At 39.1% G+C, this 15831-nt stretch overlaps 1 protein-coding gene across 1 annotated transcript in view; it reads right to left on the reverse strand.

Moving 5' to 3' along the window:
- Positions 1–3342: 3342 nt before the first annotated feature.
- CERK (ceramide kinase) overlaps positions 3343–15831 on the reverse strand; it is a 47418-nt gene continuing 34929 nt past the window's right edge. The window contains exons 10-13 of the mRNA XM_074870045.1: positions 13341–13411; positions 8464–8669; positions 7061–7269; positions 3343–6141 (exon numbers count right to left, since the gene is read on the reverse strand). Of these exons, the coding sequence (XP_074726146.1) occupies positions 6042–6141; positions 7061–7269; positions 8464–8669; positions 13341–13411 (586 nt within the window). The 3' untranslated portion in view covers positions 3343–6041. The remainder of the gene's footprint in view (positions 6142–7060; positions 7270–8463; positions 8670–13340; positions 13412–15831) is intronic.

The following is a 15831-nucleotide window of genomic DNA, read 5'->3' on the forward strand; positions in this document are numbered from 1 at the left end:
GCCAAATGGTTAAAGCCCATTTGGTATGGAGGACGATGGTTAAAATATAAATATGGGGAGGCCTGGCAGATTGATTATATCACACTCCCACAAACTCGGCATGGCAAACACTATGTGCTTACAATGGTGGATGCAGCCACCGGTTTTTGGAAACTTATGCCGTGCCCCATGCCACTGCCCGGAACACCATTTTAGGCCTTGAAGAGAAAGTCTTATGGCAGCATGGCACGCCAGAAAGGATTGAGTCAGATAATGGGACACATTTCTGAAACAATCTCATAGATGCTTGGGCCAAAGAACATGGTATTGAGTGGATATATCACATTCCTTACCATGCACCAGCCTCTGGGAAAATTGAGCGATACAATGGATTGCTGAAAACTACACTGAGAGCAATGGGTGGTGGAACTTTTAAACACTGTGACATGCATTTAGCAAAAGCCACCTGGTTAGTCAATACCAGACAATCTGCCAAGCAAGCTGGCCCTGCTCAACCAAACCTCCTACATACTGTGGATGGGGGTAAAGCCCCCGTAGTGCGCATTAAAAATATGCTGGGGAAGGCCGTCTGGGTTACTCCTGCATTGAGTAAAGGTAAACCTATGCGTGGGATTACTTTTGCCCAAGGACCGGGGTGCACTTGGTGGGTAATGCAGAAGGATGGAGAAGTCTGATGTGTGCCTCAAGGAGATTTCATTTTAGGTGAGAATAGCCAATGAACCGGACTGTCAAATAACCCTGTTATTGAAACTGGTGCCTTGCAACATCCTCCTGCCACATCCAAAGCCTCCTGCTCCACTGACTGAGCCAACTCTGCCTCATTCCTCCAGCCTTATAGACTGTTATGACAGATGGAACCCAAAGTTACAGACTAAATGAACTCAGTAGACATTTTGGAAGGATGGCCCATAGACTAAGGGAATGATATCTGTGAGACCCAGAAGGGGTGGTGATTCCTTAGAATGTATTTGGAACCTAAGCATAACGTAAATGGTAGGGAATAAGGGGTGGAGACTGTCCTGGTTTCAGCCAGGATAGAGTTAACTTTCCTTGGGCTGAGAGGGAGCACAGCTAGAGGACTGGGACCGGATGGGTCATTGGAGTATTCCATATCATGGGACTTCATGCTCAGTATAGGCAGACGTGTGCTCTCTCATGCCCCATTTCAGTTTCCCACTTGGCGCTGCAGGATTTCTGGTGCAGTTGGTATTGCTGCTTGGGGCGGGCTGCGTACTGGTTGCTGGTAAGTGTGAGCCACTGCAGTATTCTACCATTTGGACTTACTCTTGTTACTGTTGTTTTGTTACTATTACTAAAGTGCTTTTTTTTACTCAATTGATTTTTTTTTTTTTTTTGTCCCTCCCCTATTTCAGCGGGGGGGTGCGGGGGCAGGCAGGGAGTAAACAACTGATCACATGGTGATTGGCTACCGACCAAGTTCAAACCACAACAAACGTACTCTTCCCACCTTGACCGGAACAGAGGCATGGGAAATGGGGATTGTGGTCAATTCATCTCTTCTCCCACTCCTTCCTTCTTCATGAACTTCTCCTACTTGGGTCCCCCCATGGGCCACAGTTCCTGCCAAAAAACCTGCTCATGCATGTGCTCCTCTCCACATCTGTAGCTCCTACAGGAAACTTGCTCCAGCATGGGCTATTCACAGGCTCCAGGTGGAGATCTGCTCCACCATTAATCTCCATGGGTGCAGGGCAGAGCTGCCTCACCATGGGCTGCACCACGGGCTGCAGGGGAATCTCGGCTGTGGTGCCTCAAGCACCTCCTCCTCCTCCTCCTTATTCACTCACCCTGGTGTCTGCAGAGCTGTTTCTTTATTTTCTCCTCACTCCTTTCACAGTTGCTGTGCAGTGATTTCTACCCTTTCTTAAGTATGCCATCACAGAAGTGCTACCAACGTCACCAATCAGCTCAGCTTTGGCCAGTGGCAGGTCCATCTTGGAGCTGGCTGGAACTGACTGTCCAACATGGGGGCAGCTTCCGGTGTCTTCTCACAGAAGCCACACATGCAGCTCCCCCAGCTACCAAAACCTTGCCACGTAAACCCAATACACTTCAATACACTCACTGTATGAGTTTCAATAAGGCCAAATGCCGGGTGCTGCATTTCGGCCACAACCCCCAGCAGCGCTACAGGCTTGGGGAGGAGTGGCTGGAGAGCTGCCAGTCAGAGAGGGACCTGGGGGTGTTGATTGACAGCCGGCTGAACATGAGCCAGCAGTGTGCCCAGGTGACCAAGAAGGCCAATGGCATCCTGGCTTGTATCAGAAATAGCATGGCCAGCAGGGACAGGGAAGTGATCTTACCCCTGGACTCGGCACTGGTGAGGCCGCACCTCGATTACTGTGTTCAGTTTTGGGCCCCTCACTACAAAAAGGACATTGAATTACTCAAGCGTGTCCAGAGAAGGGCAATGAAGCTGGTGAAGGGTCTGGAGCACATGTCGTACGAGGAGCGGCTGAGGGAACTGGGGTTGTTTAGTCTGGAGAAGAGGAGGCTGAGGGGAGACCTCATCGCCCTCTACAACTACCTGAAAGGAGGTTACAGAGAACTGGGGATGAGTCTCTTTAACCAAGTAACAAGCGATAGGACAAGAGGTAATGGCCTCAAGTTGCACCAGGGAAGGTTTAGACTGGATATTAGGAAGCATTTCTTTACAGAACGGGTTGTTAGGTGTTGGAATGGGCTGCCCAGGGCAGTGGTAGAATCCCCATCCCTGGAGGTGTTTAAGAGTAGGGTCGACATAGCGCTGAGGGATATGGTGTAGTTGGGAACTGTCAGTGTTAGGTTAATGGTTGGACTAGATGATCTTCAAGGTCCTTTCCAACCTAGATGATTCTGTGATTCTGTGAACAGCAGAAGTCTACAGTGCTGAAAAGCATTTTCTCCTGTGCCCGCTATTCCTCTACAATGAACGTATTTTACTGCATCTGTAATTATTATTGCAATGAAATTCTAAAAGCCCCCATCCATTTACTATATATTTCCTTCAATTTTTGCAGTTTAGATTTTTCCATAATAAATAACTCTAAATACTTGCACTATAACTTTCTTTTTTTCCCTTTTAATCTTTCATTTACCTTGGTAGAGTTGCTTAGTTTTAGTGTAAGTCCAGCTTCAATAGTTGCTTTCCTTCACCCTTAGTGTTTGTCCACTCACACTTACTACAAAGCTGTGGCCAACCCCAAGGGAAGCTTATGAATTACTTCTCCACCTGGTTTAATCTGCCCTCATTGGTTACACTGAGCACACTACTGCCAGATCTCTGCCAAACAAAGGTAGGTATTTTTTCAAATCAGGTTGTGAAAAGAAGAAAAAAACCACTGCTGTACGATGTAATTTTATTTTTTCAATGAAATGCCCTAGCGTCATAGAACACATTTTCTAATCTTGAAGCCAGCAAGATTGGGAAAAAAAGAAAAATTGAGCTTGGTTTTCTTATATGTAATTTCCATATTGAGACTACATTCAGAGAAAAAAACCCCTAGAATTAAAATGTAAGCAAGCATTACTTACACAGCTCTCAAAAATAAACTGGACATGTCATACAACTCACATATGGTGGTTTGCTAGTACAATATGCTACAAATAGAATTATTCAAATGCAACTATGCAGCTTTTCTATTACCTAAGACCTTTTCATTTTATTACGTTGCAACACCGTTATTATCTACTTCATACTTTATTACTATACTACAGAATGATCTTTCCTCCTTCTTTTCCAGTAGCTTGTTTCTCAGAAAGAGGGCCTTCACTGTGGCTGTTTGGAAACACCAAGCACTCAGTTTTAGATATTAAAAAAATTCAAAGCATATCAATATACATTCACAATGAGATTAAGCCACCATTTTTCATTCTAGTAAACTAATGGAAAGTTGCTAGTTAGTATTTACTCCCGTTCTCATTTATGAGAACGTGATCTGGATAGCTGTAATGCCTCATAAATGCCTTCATCTGTTGGTAAGCTGAGTGTGTACCATCATATCCTGCACAAGAAATACAGCAACTTGAAGTCTGGGTTCTCTCCCAATATTCATGGATAGACCACAATAACTGTGGAACTTTTTAAACACAGGACACTTTCAAAAAATATTTGTATTTGTAGAACTAGTGATCTAGTGGAAGGTGTCCCTGCCCATGGCAGGGGAGTTGGAACCAGATGATCTTTAAGGTCCCTTCCAACCCAAATCATCCTATGATTCTATGAACTGCATAATCTTATTTTAATGGGATTCTTAGTTCAAAAGTACTATTCCACTATTAAACATGGCTTTAAAAATACAGTATACATAACACTTGTGTTACAAATGTCTGAATAACATTGGAGCAATCAACATTTCAACTCATTGCATTAATAAGGAAAGTAAACAGCAGTACCTTTAGAAAAGTATTCAAGTATTTCCCTGAAATACTATATATAAAAAAAAAGATCCTAAATGTCGTATGACTGTACTTTAGGCAACCATAATTTGCAAGTGCTTTCTGTCATACAGAGAATTATGAATAATACTTTGTAGCAAAGATATAGCACACCATTTTAATATTAACAAAACTGGAATGTAAATAACTTCAACAGAAAAAAAATCTGCCATTTATAACAATTTTCAAGTGCTTCAGTAATAAAATGACCAATCACCATGGCTTACATAGACCACGAGAAACATGAAACTAATACAAGCTGAATAACAGAAGTGCCAATAAATATGCATGAATAGAGAATCATTAGCTGTTCAGACACAGTAACACCCTCAGACGCAGTAAGTTTTACAGAGAACTACACACTTAAGATAGAAGAGAGCAGGGGCTAACTTCTGATCCTCAAACAGGAATAAATCTGTACAAGAGCAAAATTTAGCCCCAAATCTACACACAGAACATGTATGTGCCACAATACACAAATCCATACACAACTTAAATAATCACTCCATCACTATATATGATAGTCTGTTTTTTGCTATAAAAACAAATCGGCACAGTGAATTCATGATTTATCAGATGCCAGTTTCTTCCCTTGACTTCACAAAACAAATTATTTTGTTTCATACTTAGTTAAAAAACCATTATTTTAAAAACTTTCAATCATCAGATCATATTTTTAAACTTAACATTCCAACATCTTATTTTGCAAAGACATTTTAACGTATGTAGTAGAATCTCCAAAGAATAGTATACTGAAGTGGAAAGCTTTTAATATATTTTAGATATTTTAAAAAAATTAAAACTTGCTGGTGTTTCAGAAGGTATCTATATTTTCCTTTGCCTGTGCCTTCCTGCTATTATATAAGTATTCCTGCGAGTTGCTTGCAAGACATTTCAGTTGCAGTGTGTGGTATTTGGTATCATCCAAACAGTCATAAAACCCTTTATAATCCCAAAAATGCAAGAAAGCCTTTATAAATAGAATACATAGGATAAGGTATGATCTGTATACAGATGTGCTTTTATTTTTCAAAGTATTTCTAAAGTCTTATTGTTATTACTTAAAGCCAGGAATGTGTGTTTGAATTGCATTGATAAGTTGCAAGGTATAGTCAGAATTACAAAATGAAAGATTTTACTAAAAAGATGCGAATGACAACACTGTTGTCCAGAATTTAAGCTGCATGCAACTACATAACACTCCCAGCAGAAAATGTCTTCTCAAGACACTGAAAATATCTTGTCTTGATATCCTGGTTTGAACAATGGGAAGTCCAATGTTTCATAACATTTAGATATTATTGCAACACAACTGCTAAATTAGCTCTCTAGAAAAGCACAGAGAATTTATCAGTCATTGTGAATACATATATATACGCCAATCCTCTCTTTTCTAACGTAACCTAGATTACATTGCTCCAAGATATATTTTAATGATTACAATGTTTTTTAAAAAATGACACAATGCAATAAAATGTCTAAAATTATACTGACACCAAAAAAAAATCTAAAATTTTGAAATACTTGTCAATTTGACTAAAATGCATATTTACTCAATTTCCTTGAGCTTTTATTTTTTCTTCTCCCCACTGGAGGAACAATGTCTATAGTAATTGTTCAATGCTACTCTGGCTGTAGGCAGCTTCATCTTTAGAGTTTTCCTCAATTCCCCTTGCAAATAGTTTCACAAACTGGCAGTGAACCCTGAAAAATACAGAAATCAATTAATAAGAAAGGAGTACTACATATTTATTGCTAATAATGCATGAATTTCAAGCAGTTGGACAAAGTCCCTTGCTCCAGATGACAGAAACCGCACTCTCATTCTTGATAAAATCCTACCCTGCAAAGAAGGCTGGATGTTTTCACGTATCCATCACTCCTGTTATTCCTCTCTTCCACACAAAAAGTTCTATGGGGCACTTAGATGAGCTGATCTTATACAATATACGATATTTACAAAAAACAATTTGGATTGCTAAGTGATTATATTTTAGTGGAACACACGTATAAATATTTTGTATTGTGTTTTTGGTTCCCTTTGTTCTAAAAACAAACAATTAACCAAAAAAGCTCCAAACAAGAAAGAAAAAAGCCCTTCAAATTTCACAAACCTCTATTCCCTTCTAATTTGATTATTTGCACAACTGCAAATTTCTTTCTCCATATGCCAAGGGTGGAGATAAGACTGTGTGCTGTGTGTCAAAAACCAAAGTATGGGACATAATAAGTATTTATGTAAGACAAAGATGCTTACTTAAGCTTAAGTTTCATAGGAGAAGCTATTGCTCAAAGTGATGAGGTACTCCACTCATTTAAAAAGAATGCTCCCAACACCACCTTCATCTTCAGCACTTCAAGCACGTATCAGTTCCTGAGAAATAAGTATGACTTCAAAGGTAGGGCCATCCATCTATCTCAGTCAGAGCGATTGTCTACAATATACATGGTTGGAGTATTCTCCGGAAAGGACTCAAAAAAGTAACAAAAAATATTGTTTATTATCAGAAGACTCAAATTTGCTATGCAGAGGCACCTTTTTGGCATATCTTTATGAGCATCTTTAAAATCAGTGAAAAGACTTAATGTTTTCTGGTATATGAACAGAAAAATTGATGCTTACCTCACTTGAATTGCTGAACTGTCCAGAGTTTCTCCATCACAATTCCAGGTGCTATTAGCAATATTACAGCAACAGGCTGGATGATCTCTGCAGAACTGGCCAAAACGTTTCTTTCCTATATCTGTGACGTTGCTTTCATTGTCTTCTGAAAGCTTTGATGTAAACTGAAAACTCTTCACCCGATAAACATCTACAAATGAGAAGTCAAACTACACAGAAAAAAATAAATCAAAACAGGCAATTACAATTAAGTACCTTTGATATGTAAAGCAATTCAGCATGCAGCATTTTGTATTCAAGAAAGTCCATCCACTTCAATTTTCTAGAGGAGCTTACCTGAGGCACAGTGATTTTTGTTTTTAAAAAACTGCACAAGTCAGAAACAATAAAGCCAAAATGGAACCTTACTTTTCAATGGTCCTCTTCAAGTAGCTGCAATACTGCCACTTTATAGATTATCACATAACAGATCCTGAGATTATGAGTAAATAGGGTATAAAAACTATTAAAAATACCTTATAAAAACCATTATACATGGAATCAAAGTCAAAGAGGTTTGGATTGGATATCTGTACTACCCTCAGGACCTGTCCAACTACAGTCCTTAAGACACATGGGCTTTTCTGAAAGCCTTGCACTTCTGCATTTGGAACAATGCCCTGAAGGTGAGAAATCCGTGGCAGTGTGATCGCATCAGAGCTGGGTGTATACGAAAATAAGAATAAAAGGGCAATATTATTACATTCAACAAAACAAAAATAATTTTAACTAATTAATTCAGCTAGAAAAAGTAGGACAATTAAGAGATGCTTTTATAACAGAGGTTGCATTACACTACATTATTGTACAAATGCTTTAAAACAGGCTTTGTAAATTAAAGGAACAATCAAATTAGAGTGTGTCCCCACCTGCCCTGAAAGTAACTTAACTGATATGGACTTAAACATTTATCAAGCTGTAATAAATACAGACACGTTGTTTAGCAAAGGTAATGGAGTATGTCTGTATGCATCTATGGGAAGTGGATGCCAAGGAAACAAAAGCGAACAACGTAAGTTTACTCATAAACCAGTCTGTATTAACATACAGTCACCCTTTTCTTCCTTTTTCTTTTGACACTTTCTTAAGTTTTCAAACAGGGTTTCCCACTATTATGGTAGACACTAACCCAAGGTGAGGACATATGTACAACCCTGCATTTAATCTACACTGCAAAACCAACATAGCCCAGAGAGAAACAGTTGGGAAGCACTGGAAGGGGAATGGCCACAGTAGCAATCACAAAAAGCATCAGAGTTGAAGGGACCTCCTAGGGCTTAAGTTCCCACAGCTTTTAACCATAAACAAACTGTGAAGTTGTCAAACTCCACACTGGAGAATTCACTGTCAAAGGGAATACACACCTGATCATCTTGGTTTGTATGTCTGACAAGATACCGTAGGAAATCAAATCTGGAGCATTTACGAACTAGAATGAGGTCAGCTGAACCATCTGCCAAATGAGCTGCTGGTGAAAGACCTTTTGGACTTCGTGGACAGGCACAGCTCATATTTACTGCATTGATGGCTAGAAATTTCCCTTTAATAACCTTCCATTCTTCTTCATCTTCTGAAACACATCAGTAAAGGCATGGAAATAGGTTATTTGATCTACTCACAAGCACACTAAAAAGAAACCATTCTTGGCAACTTAGAAGTTTTTACTGGGCATATTCATGCACTGTAAATACATATCTAAAATAAACTGCATTTAAAATATATATTTGTCATATACTAAAAGAGAAAGTTGCTTTCTCCCTTCGCAGACTGTGATTATCTACTAATTTCTGACATATGCACGTTAAATTCAGGATCAATGTTAATATGGGTAAACCTACAATACCTTAGGCAGGGAAAAGACAGAGGGAAGTTACAACTCTCGTCATGTGAAAGTTCAGGGGGATTTTTAACTTTTTAAAAATTTTATTCTTGCTCTTCAACATGTTTATCTTAAATAAACAATGATGTACAAAGACAGTGGTTTAGTATTTGGCTTCTGAATCAATATTCGTCTTCTGCCTCAATGCCACAAATTATATTTTTTTAAAAAAAGACAGAAAGCTAAGAGATGACTCAGGGTTCAGCAAGGACCAGCAGGCAGCAGCTCAGGAGTCTGTTTCCACCCCAACCCCAAATGTCTGAAGGTGAATACTATTAACAGAGTTGAACTTTCCTGGGTGTAAATCTTCAGATATTTCTGGAAAACAGTACAAAAGTCTGTTTTCAACAATGTGAAACCGTTCTGTTGGAGACTAGCCATAGACTGAGCTTGAATGTGTGATGGCATCAGTACTGTGAAGAGCAGAGGAATTTTCTGGAATAAAAAAAAACACTGGCGGGCACTGAAGAGAGTTGTCATCTAAACTGTATTTTCTTTAATATGGATAAAAATAGATTAAACAATGCCTTTGCATTTTTAGATTACACATTGTTGCCTTCCTCACTACAATAAGAGAAACCCATAAAGCAGCCATAACACTCCTTTCCTCCTCCTAATATAAGTGGACTCAGATATTTCAAAAAAACAACTCCACAGAAATAATGATTGCAGAATAGTCTATGGAGATACCCGTGGTTCTAAGACTGGAGTTCAGGAGTGAAGTGTCATTGTTGATGATGGGGGTAAAATTAAGGAATGAACAAAAAATTATAAAGATTGTTTATATAAGCTTGTTCAAGTTTGACCATCAAACCACATGGCAAGGTAGAAGTTTTGAGGCATATTAACTGGTACAGACTTAGAAATCTAACATTTGTCAGTTCCCCATGTTTGGGTTACCTTACAGTTATTTGTAAGGTGTTTCTCTGATGGGACTATAGATGACATTTATGCTATATATTTCACATCCTGCAATTCTGATATTCTTTACTGTCTTAGTTGTAGGAACTTCTCATTTACTTTAGAGAATTATTATTACAATAGCCTAGGTAATTTTGGACCTAAAGTCTATGATGCATTCATTTTGAATTACCTCTTTCAATCTTTATTCATCAGAAAAATAAGAAAAAATTTGTTTGGAAAGTATTCTGTAGTTATCCGTTGCTCTTTAAACTTTTCTCGCTTCCTTGAATTTTTATTAATTGGAACTTCTTACCATCCAGTCTTTAGTAATAGAGCCAAGAAAAACAGAAATCCAGGAAAAATAGAGTAGGATTACAATGTGACAAAAAACTTAAAGGAAACTAAAAACTTTATTCTTTTCCCATCTAGACTATCCTCTCTATCTCCTGATAAATAAATCAGTTGTAACAAGAAAAAAATGCAGCTCAAATTCAATATTTTCACATCATTTGCCAGAGCTGTTTTAGCATTGTTTGCTTTACTGCTGATCTTTTTATGTTGCTTTCAAACAGGACATTACAGAAAGAAATAATTTAAATCAGATTCAAAATATGTATCTTAAGAGAGATGAGGAAGACTTAAATGTCAAACTACAGAACTACTTTGTTCAGGCTGCAGACAAATGACAAGGCCCTCCTTGGAGATGAAGGTAACTCAACAGAACATAAGGAACTACTGGAACTAGAAACATCTGTGTCCAGAACTACACAAGCACTTATTTACAAGAAAACCTGTCATTTTCTGATATACAAGCCACAAAATGAAAACAACACCCTTTACTGATAAATGCTTTTCTTGTTTATCTGAAAAGCACTAATAATTCAGTCTATAGTATGTCTAGATACATGTTAACTTTTGGAGCATGCTCACTGTAATAAATAAGTCTCAAATTACTTAAGGTAGAATGCTTATATATGTTACTGTAATAGATTGTTTTCACCTAGTGGAAAAGTACTGTTCAGTATAAATTTCAGCATGTTACTCAAAAAAAATTTCATTGCTCAAGTTAAGAACAAAGTGAGGGTTTTTACCACATTTTAAATGACCAACTGTTTTCATAACCATTCTGCAGGGTGCATCAGTATAAAGCACAAATTATTCGCCCAAAGTATCTTTCATACAATAGAGCAATCATAAGCTGGGAGAGCATAAATGGCACTCATTTCAACTGTCTATTGTGACTATATACTGCAAGTTGCTGAAATCAGCATAAAGTACTAACACTCAAAGTTTACTCAGCACATGGACATAGACTTCTGCACAATACAAAGAAATAGGTTCAGGGACAGCCAATGCAAGCATCCTTCTAATCTTATCTGAATTGTACACAAACCAAGCATGCACAATAAAGGAGTCAGTCAATACATCCTGCTGAGTAAAAAACTCATCTGAGGTGGCAATTTAAAATACATTTTATTACAAATCAAGAGTAGCTGATTGTTATTGTTTGCTTACCGATACTGCATAGAGAAGAGACTGAACTGCAAAGAAAACTGGTTACCAGAAGTAAAATGGATTTAAACAACATCCTACATAATCAGCTGTTTAATGTCTTGTGCAATGCTGGCTCAAACAGTCTTGATTGCTCACTAAGCTGTAGCTTTCTTCCACCTTTGCTGGATCAAAACTAACAAAAGTGGCAGATTTCCAGAAAAACCCCAAACACAATAAAACAAAACAATACCAAACATAATAACCCCTCAAACAAAAGAAAAAAGGTTTGGCAATTTCTAACTACATTTATTTCTCAAAAAGACAGATTTTTTTCATACCAAAAAAGTCTGCTATCAGATTTAGCTCCTAAGAAAATACTATGTAAAGCAATTTCTTTAGCTGAATCTGGGCATAAATGAAAACAACTCAAGAAATACTCCTATCTGGCCATCTGTTGACTATATCAAAGATCTGAAAGCAGTAGCTGGGATGAAAGAACTGTATATAAGCATGTGTAACAGGAATTCAAGTTGACATAGGAATCTATATACAGCCTTTATGCTACCAATGAATCTCTGTAGTATGATGATACTCTTTTTGCTAACAAATGGCTGAAACCTGGCACAGATACTGTGTGAAATAACTGTAATTATAAGATAATCTAGGTCATAAGGACCAATGTTTGTGTCAAAAAAATTATGGCTTTATGCACTGGACTCTACAAGAAAAGAAAAAAAAAAAAGAGTAAAAGCACCAGCAAGCACCCATGGGAAGGCTATGTACTGTTTAAGAGGGGTTTATCCAAGACTATGAACTGAGATGAGAGGTGAAACTCAGCCAACTGAATCTGCATATCTCACTCCAGCAAGGTCACAAGTGTATCAATATCAGTGCCTCCCATTAGGATGTAGTAGTCAGACATAAAGAGATACAACGAGGAGGATGACTGCACAGAATCCAGTATATTAACAGTTGTTTTAACAAAAGGGAGGAAAAGTTATGCCCATAAAAAAATCCATGGAAGTGTACACAGGGGTTGGAATGGGGAAAAAAAGATAACAAGGATAGCATAACTAGAGAAAGAGGAGAGGAATCTCATTTATCATTTATACTGCATATTCGTGGGGTATTGTCCACTTAAGTCCACTAGATCAGTTATTAGTTGCCCAAGTTCACAGCCTCATATTTATTTAATAAACAGCTTTACACAGGGTGACTTCTGCGCTAATAGACACAAATTTTTAATCCTGATCTATTCTAAAAGTCATCTTAACTGCTTCCTTATATACTACCTCACAGTTTATCAGTTAAGTACTTCTCACAATAAGAACAGAGTCCTAGCTCACAGAATACTCTTCCTAAAGAAATTCAATACATTGAAATATACGAGTAATTAGTATAAATTTATCAGAATTTTCTGAGGTTTGGCTGAAGGAGACACCTTACATCTTTTTCATGTATTGTCCTTAAACTTTAAGAAACAATGGATCATTGTGGTGGTTCAGCCTCTCCCGGGGTCTGAGACCACGCGGCCGCTGCCCCTCCCCCACAAAGGGAGTGAAATACAAAGCCCCAAGACTGAAATAAGGAAAGGTTTAATACAACAATGCAACAGCAACACAACCAACAACAACAATAACAATAACAGTAATAGTGACAGCAATGAACAGAGCAAAATAGCTACCAAATACAGCAGTTTGAAGCACGATGTACAAAACCACGAGTGCACCGCGCTCCGTGCCAGGAAAATGTGACCTGCCAGGATGTGACGTCCGCATGGTATCTGAATAACCCGGCTAGAGCTCCCCCCCACTGCTGGGGAAACTTAACCCTATCCTGGTTAAACCAGGACAATCATCTAGTAACTCACAATGCTTAAAAAAACCCCAACACACACCTGAACTGATACATTCTGAAAAATACTTTGTATAGTGCTACACCATCTTACTTTTTATGACAAATTACCTTCATGTTTTAATCCACATTCCTTGTGCTGTTCTGCCAGCTGTTGCTCACTTTTCTTGCAAATGTAACATCTGAAAACAAAAATACCGTTCAGTTCCTGAAAACAAAACTATTATTCAGTTCAACTTTTTTGTTTTACTCAATCATTACAAGATCTTTCTCCACCACAAGCAGCATCATGGTAGTGACAACCCTGATGTGGCATGAATCATGATGGCCCTGCAGACAGTATAGGTACTTAAGTACAGTGTTGAAGATTACTGGATGACAGAAATAACTGTATCACAGAGCCATAAGATCACATAGGTTGGAAGGGACCTCTGATGTGGTCCAAAGCTCTGCTCAAAGCAAGTCTTACAGGATCAGGATGTTCAGCATCTTGTTCAGTAAAGTTCTGAACACCTGCAAGGGTAGAGTCCACAAGACCTCTGGGCAATTTGTTCCAATATTTGACTGCTGTAACAGTGAAACACACTACATACTAGAGCTAGTCCTTCATCTCACAAGTGCTGAGTACAGGGGAAAAAAAATCACTTCTCAGGACTTGTTGGCTCCTCTTTTGCTTAGAAAGCTCAATATAAGGTTGGCCTTCCTTGCTGCAAGGACACTGCTAACTCAGGTACAGCTGTTCTCCACCAGAATCCCAAAGTCCTTTTCAGCAGAGCTGCCTTCCAGCCAGTCAGTGCCCAGCCAGTACTGTTGCATGGGACTATTCCACCCCAGGTATACAATATTGCCCTCTCCTGAACTTCAGGAGGTTCCTATCAGCCATTTCTTCAGCCCACCAAGGTCCCTCTGAATAGCAGCCCTGACGTTCAACATGTAAACCACTCCTCCCAATCTGGTATCATCCACTGAACATGAGTGCGCTCTCTGCCACTGTCCCAGTCCTTAATAAAGAGGTTGCACAGTATTAGGCCCAGTACTGATCCTCAAGTAATTGACTGCCAGTTGGACTTGGTACTCTACCCTTTCTAGGTAGCCTAGCCAGTTTTCCACCCATCCACTTATCTAGTGCACATCTCATCAATTTGGTACTACAGGAAACAGTACTAAAGGCCTTGCTAAAGTCAAGGTACGTAACACACACTGTTTCCCCCTCATCCACAGGCTTGGGGACAGAATACATCAGTGAAAACTGGGGTAAAGGAGTAATTTTCCACCCTTTTCTGTATCTTTATCACTAGGTTCCCCATACCACTAAGCAGCAAGACCACAGTTTCTTTAGCCTTTTGTTATGATTGGTATACTTACATAATCCCTTTGTAAGAAGCAACACCCTTCACAGCCCTCACTGATTTCAACTCCACCTGAGCTTTCGCTTTCTCAGTTCCATCCCTGCATGTTTAGGCAATGTCTCTGTGTTCTTCCAAAGTAACCCATTCCACTTCCACCTCCTCTTTACTTCTCAGATCCTTACTCATCCACACTGTTTTTCTATCATGCTTACTCAAGTTTCTGCGTATCAGAATGGACTGTTCATTCTTGTGTTTTGAGGAGGTACCAACCAAATCTCCTGGGCCTCTTTGTCCTCCAGGGCAGTCTCCCACAGAATCTTGCCAAGATTCCTGAATAAACCAAAACCTGCTCTCCTGAAGTTCAGGGTTGCAATTCTACTTTTTGTCTTGCTTACTTCTCTCAGGATTTTAAACTCTATAATCTCACAGTCACTGCTGCCAAGACTGCCCTCAACCGTCACATCTCCCACTTTCCTCTTCTGTAACAAGACCAGCAGAGCATTTCTCCTAGTCAGCTTGTCAATCACCTGCATGATCACTGTTATCACCACACTCCAGGATTCACCTGAATTGCTTGTGCCCAGCCCTATTGCCCTTCCAGGAATTATCAAGATGTATAAAATCCCCTGTGAGGCACTAGGTGCTCTTTACACCCTGACTGAGACCTGGATGACAGCTTTCTTCCTCTGGAGTTTCCCCTGCATCAAGGCACCTGATGGATCAGGATAGTTGCTCCAGCTAGTACTGGAGACTGTGATGAGTAGCATGTCACAGCACTAACGCAGTACAGTCTCAACAAGTTCCATGCAGTTTCTGGCCAAAGTTTCCAGCTCCCCTGTATCCTGCTGTGCTATTTGCTGCTGTAACAACTACTATATCTACAATAGCTACATTCATATATAAAGAAGAATAATAAATACTAGTGCATAACTTCAAGCAGGTGAAAGCAAAGAGAAAGGAAGGAACACTGGGAGATTAAGGTAGGCCCCCATGATTGGAGAGAGACAAGTGAAGAATATCACACAGAACTTATAGAGCATAGTAGTAGTCTATGAAAAAGGCTAAATAGGCTGATTCCTGAGAGGACCTATCCTCAGGACAATCCATGCCAGCTGTTGTCATGGCACTAAAACAATCACTAAAATTGCTAGATCCAATTACAATGTGAACATTTGAGAATTTTTGAATAATTATTTCCATTTGTAAAAGCTGTGCGGCATCCAGACTTTTAATATATTAGCAGTAACACAGCA

This window comes from Strix uralensis, chromosome 5, assembly GCF_047716275.1.
Source record: "Strix uralensis isolate ZFMK-TIS-50842 chromosome 5, bStrUra1, whole genome shotgun sequence".
Taxonomy (NCBI): Eukaryota; Metazoa; Chordata; class Aves; order Strigiformes; family Strigidae; genus Strix; species Strix uralensis.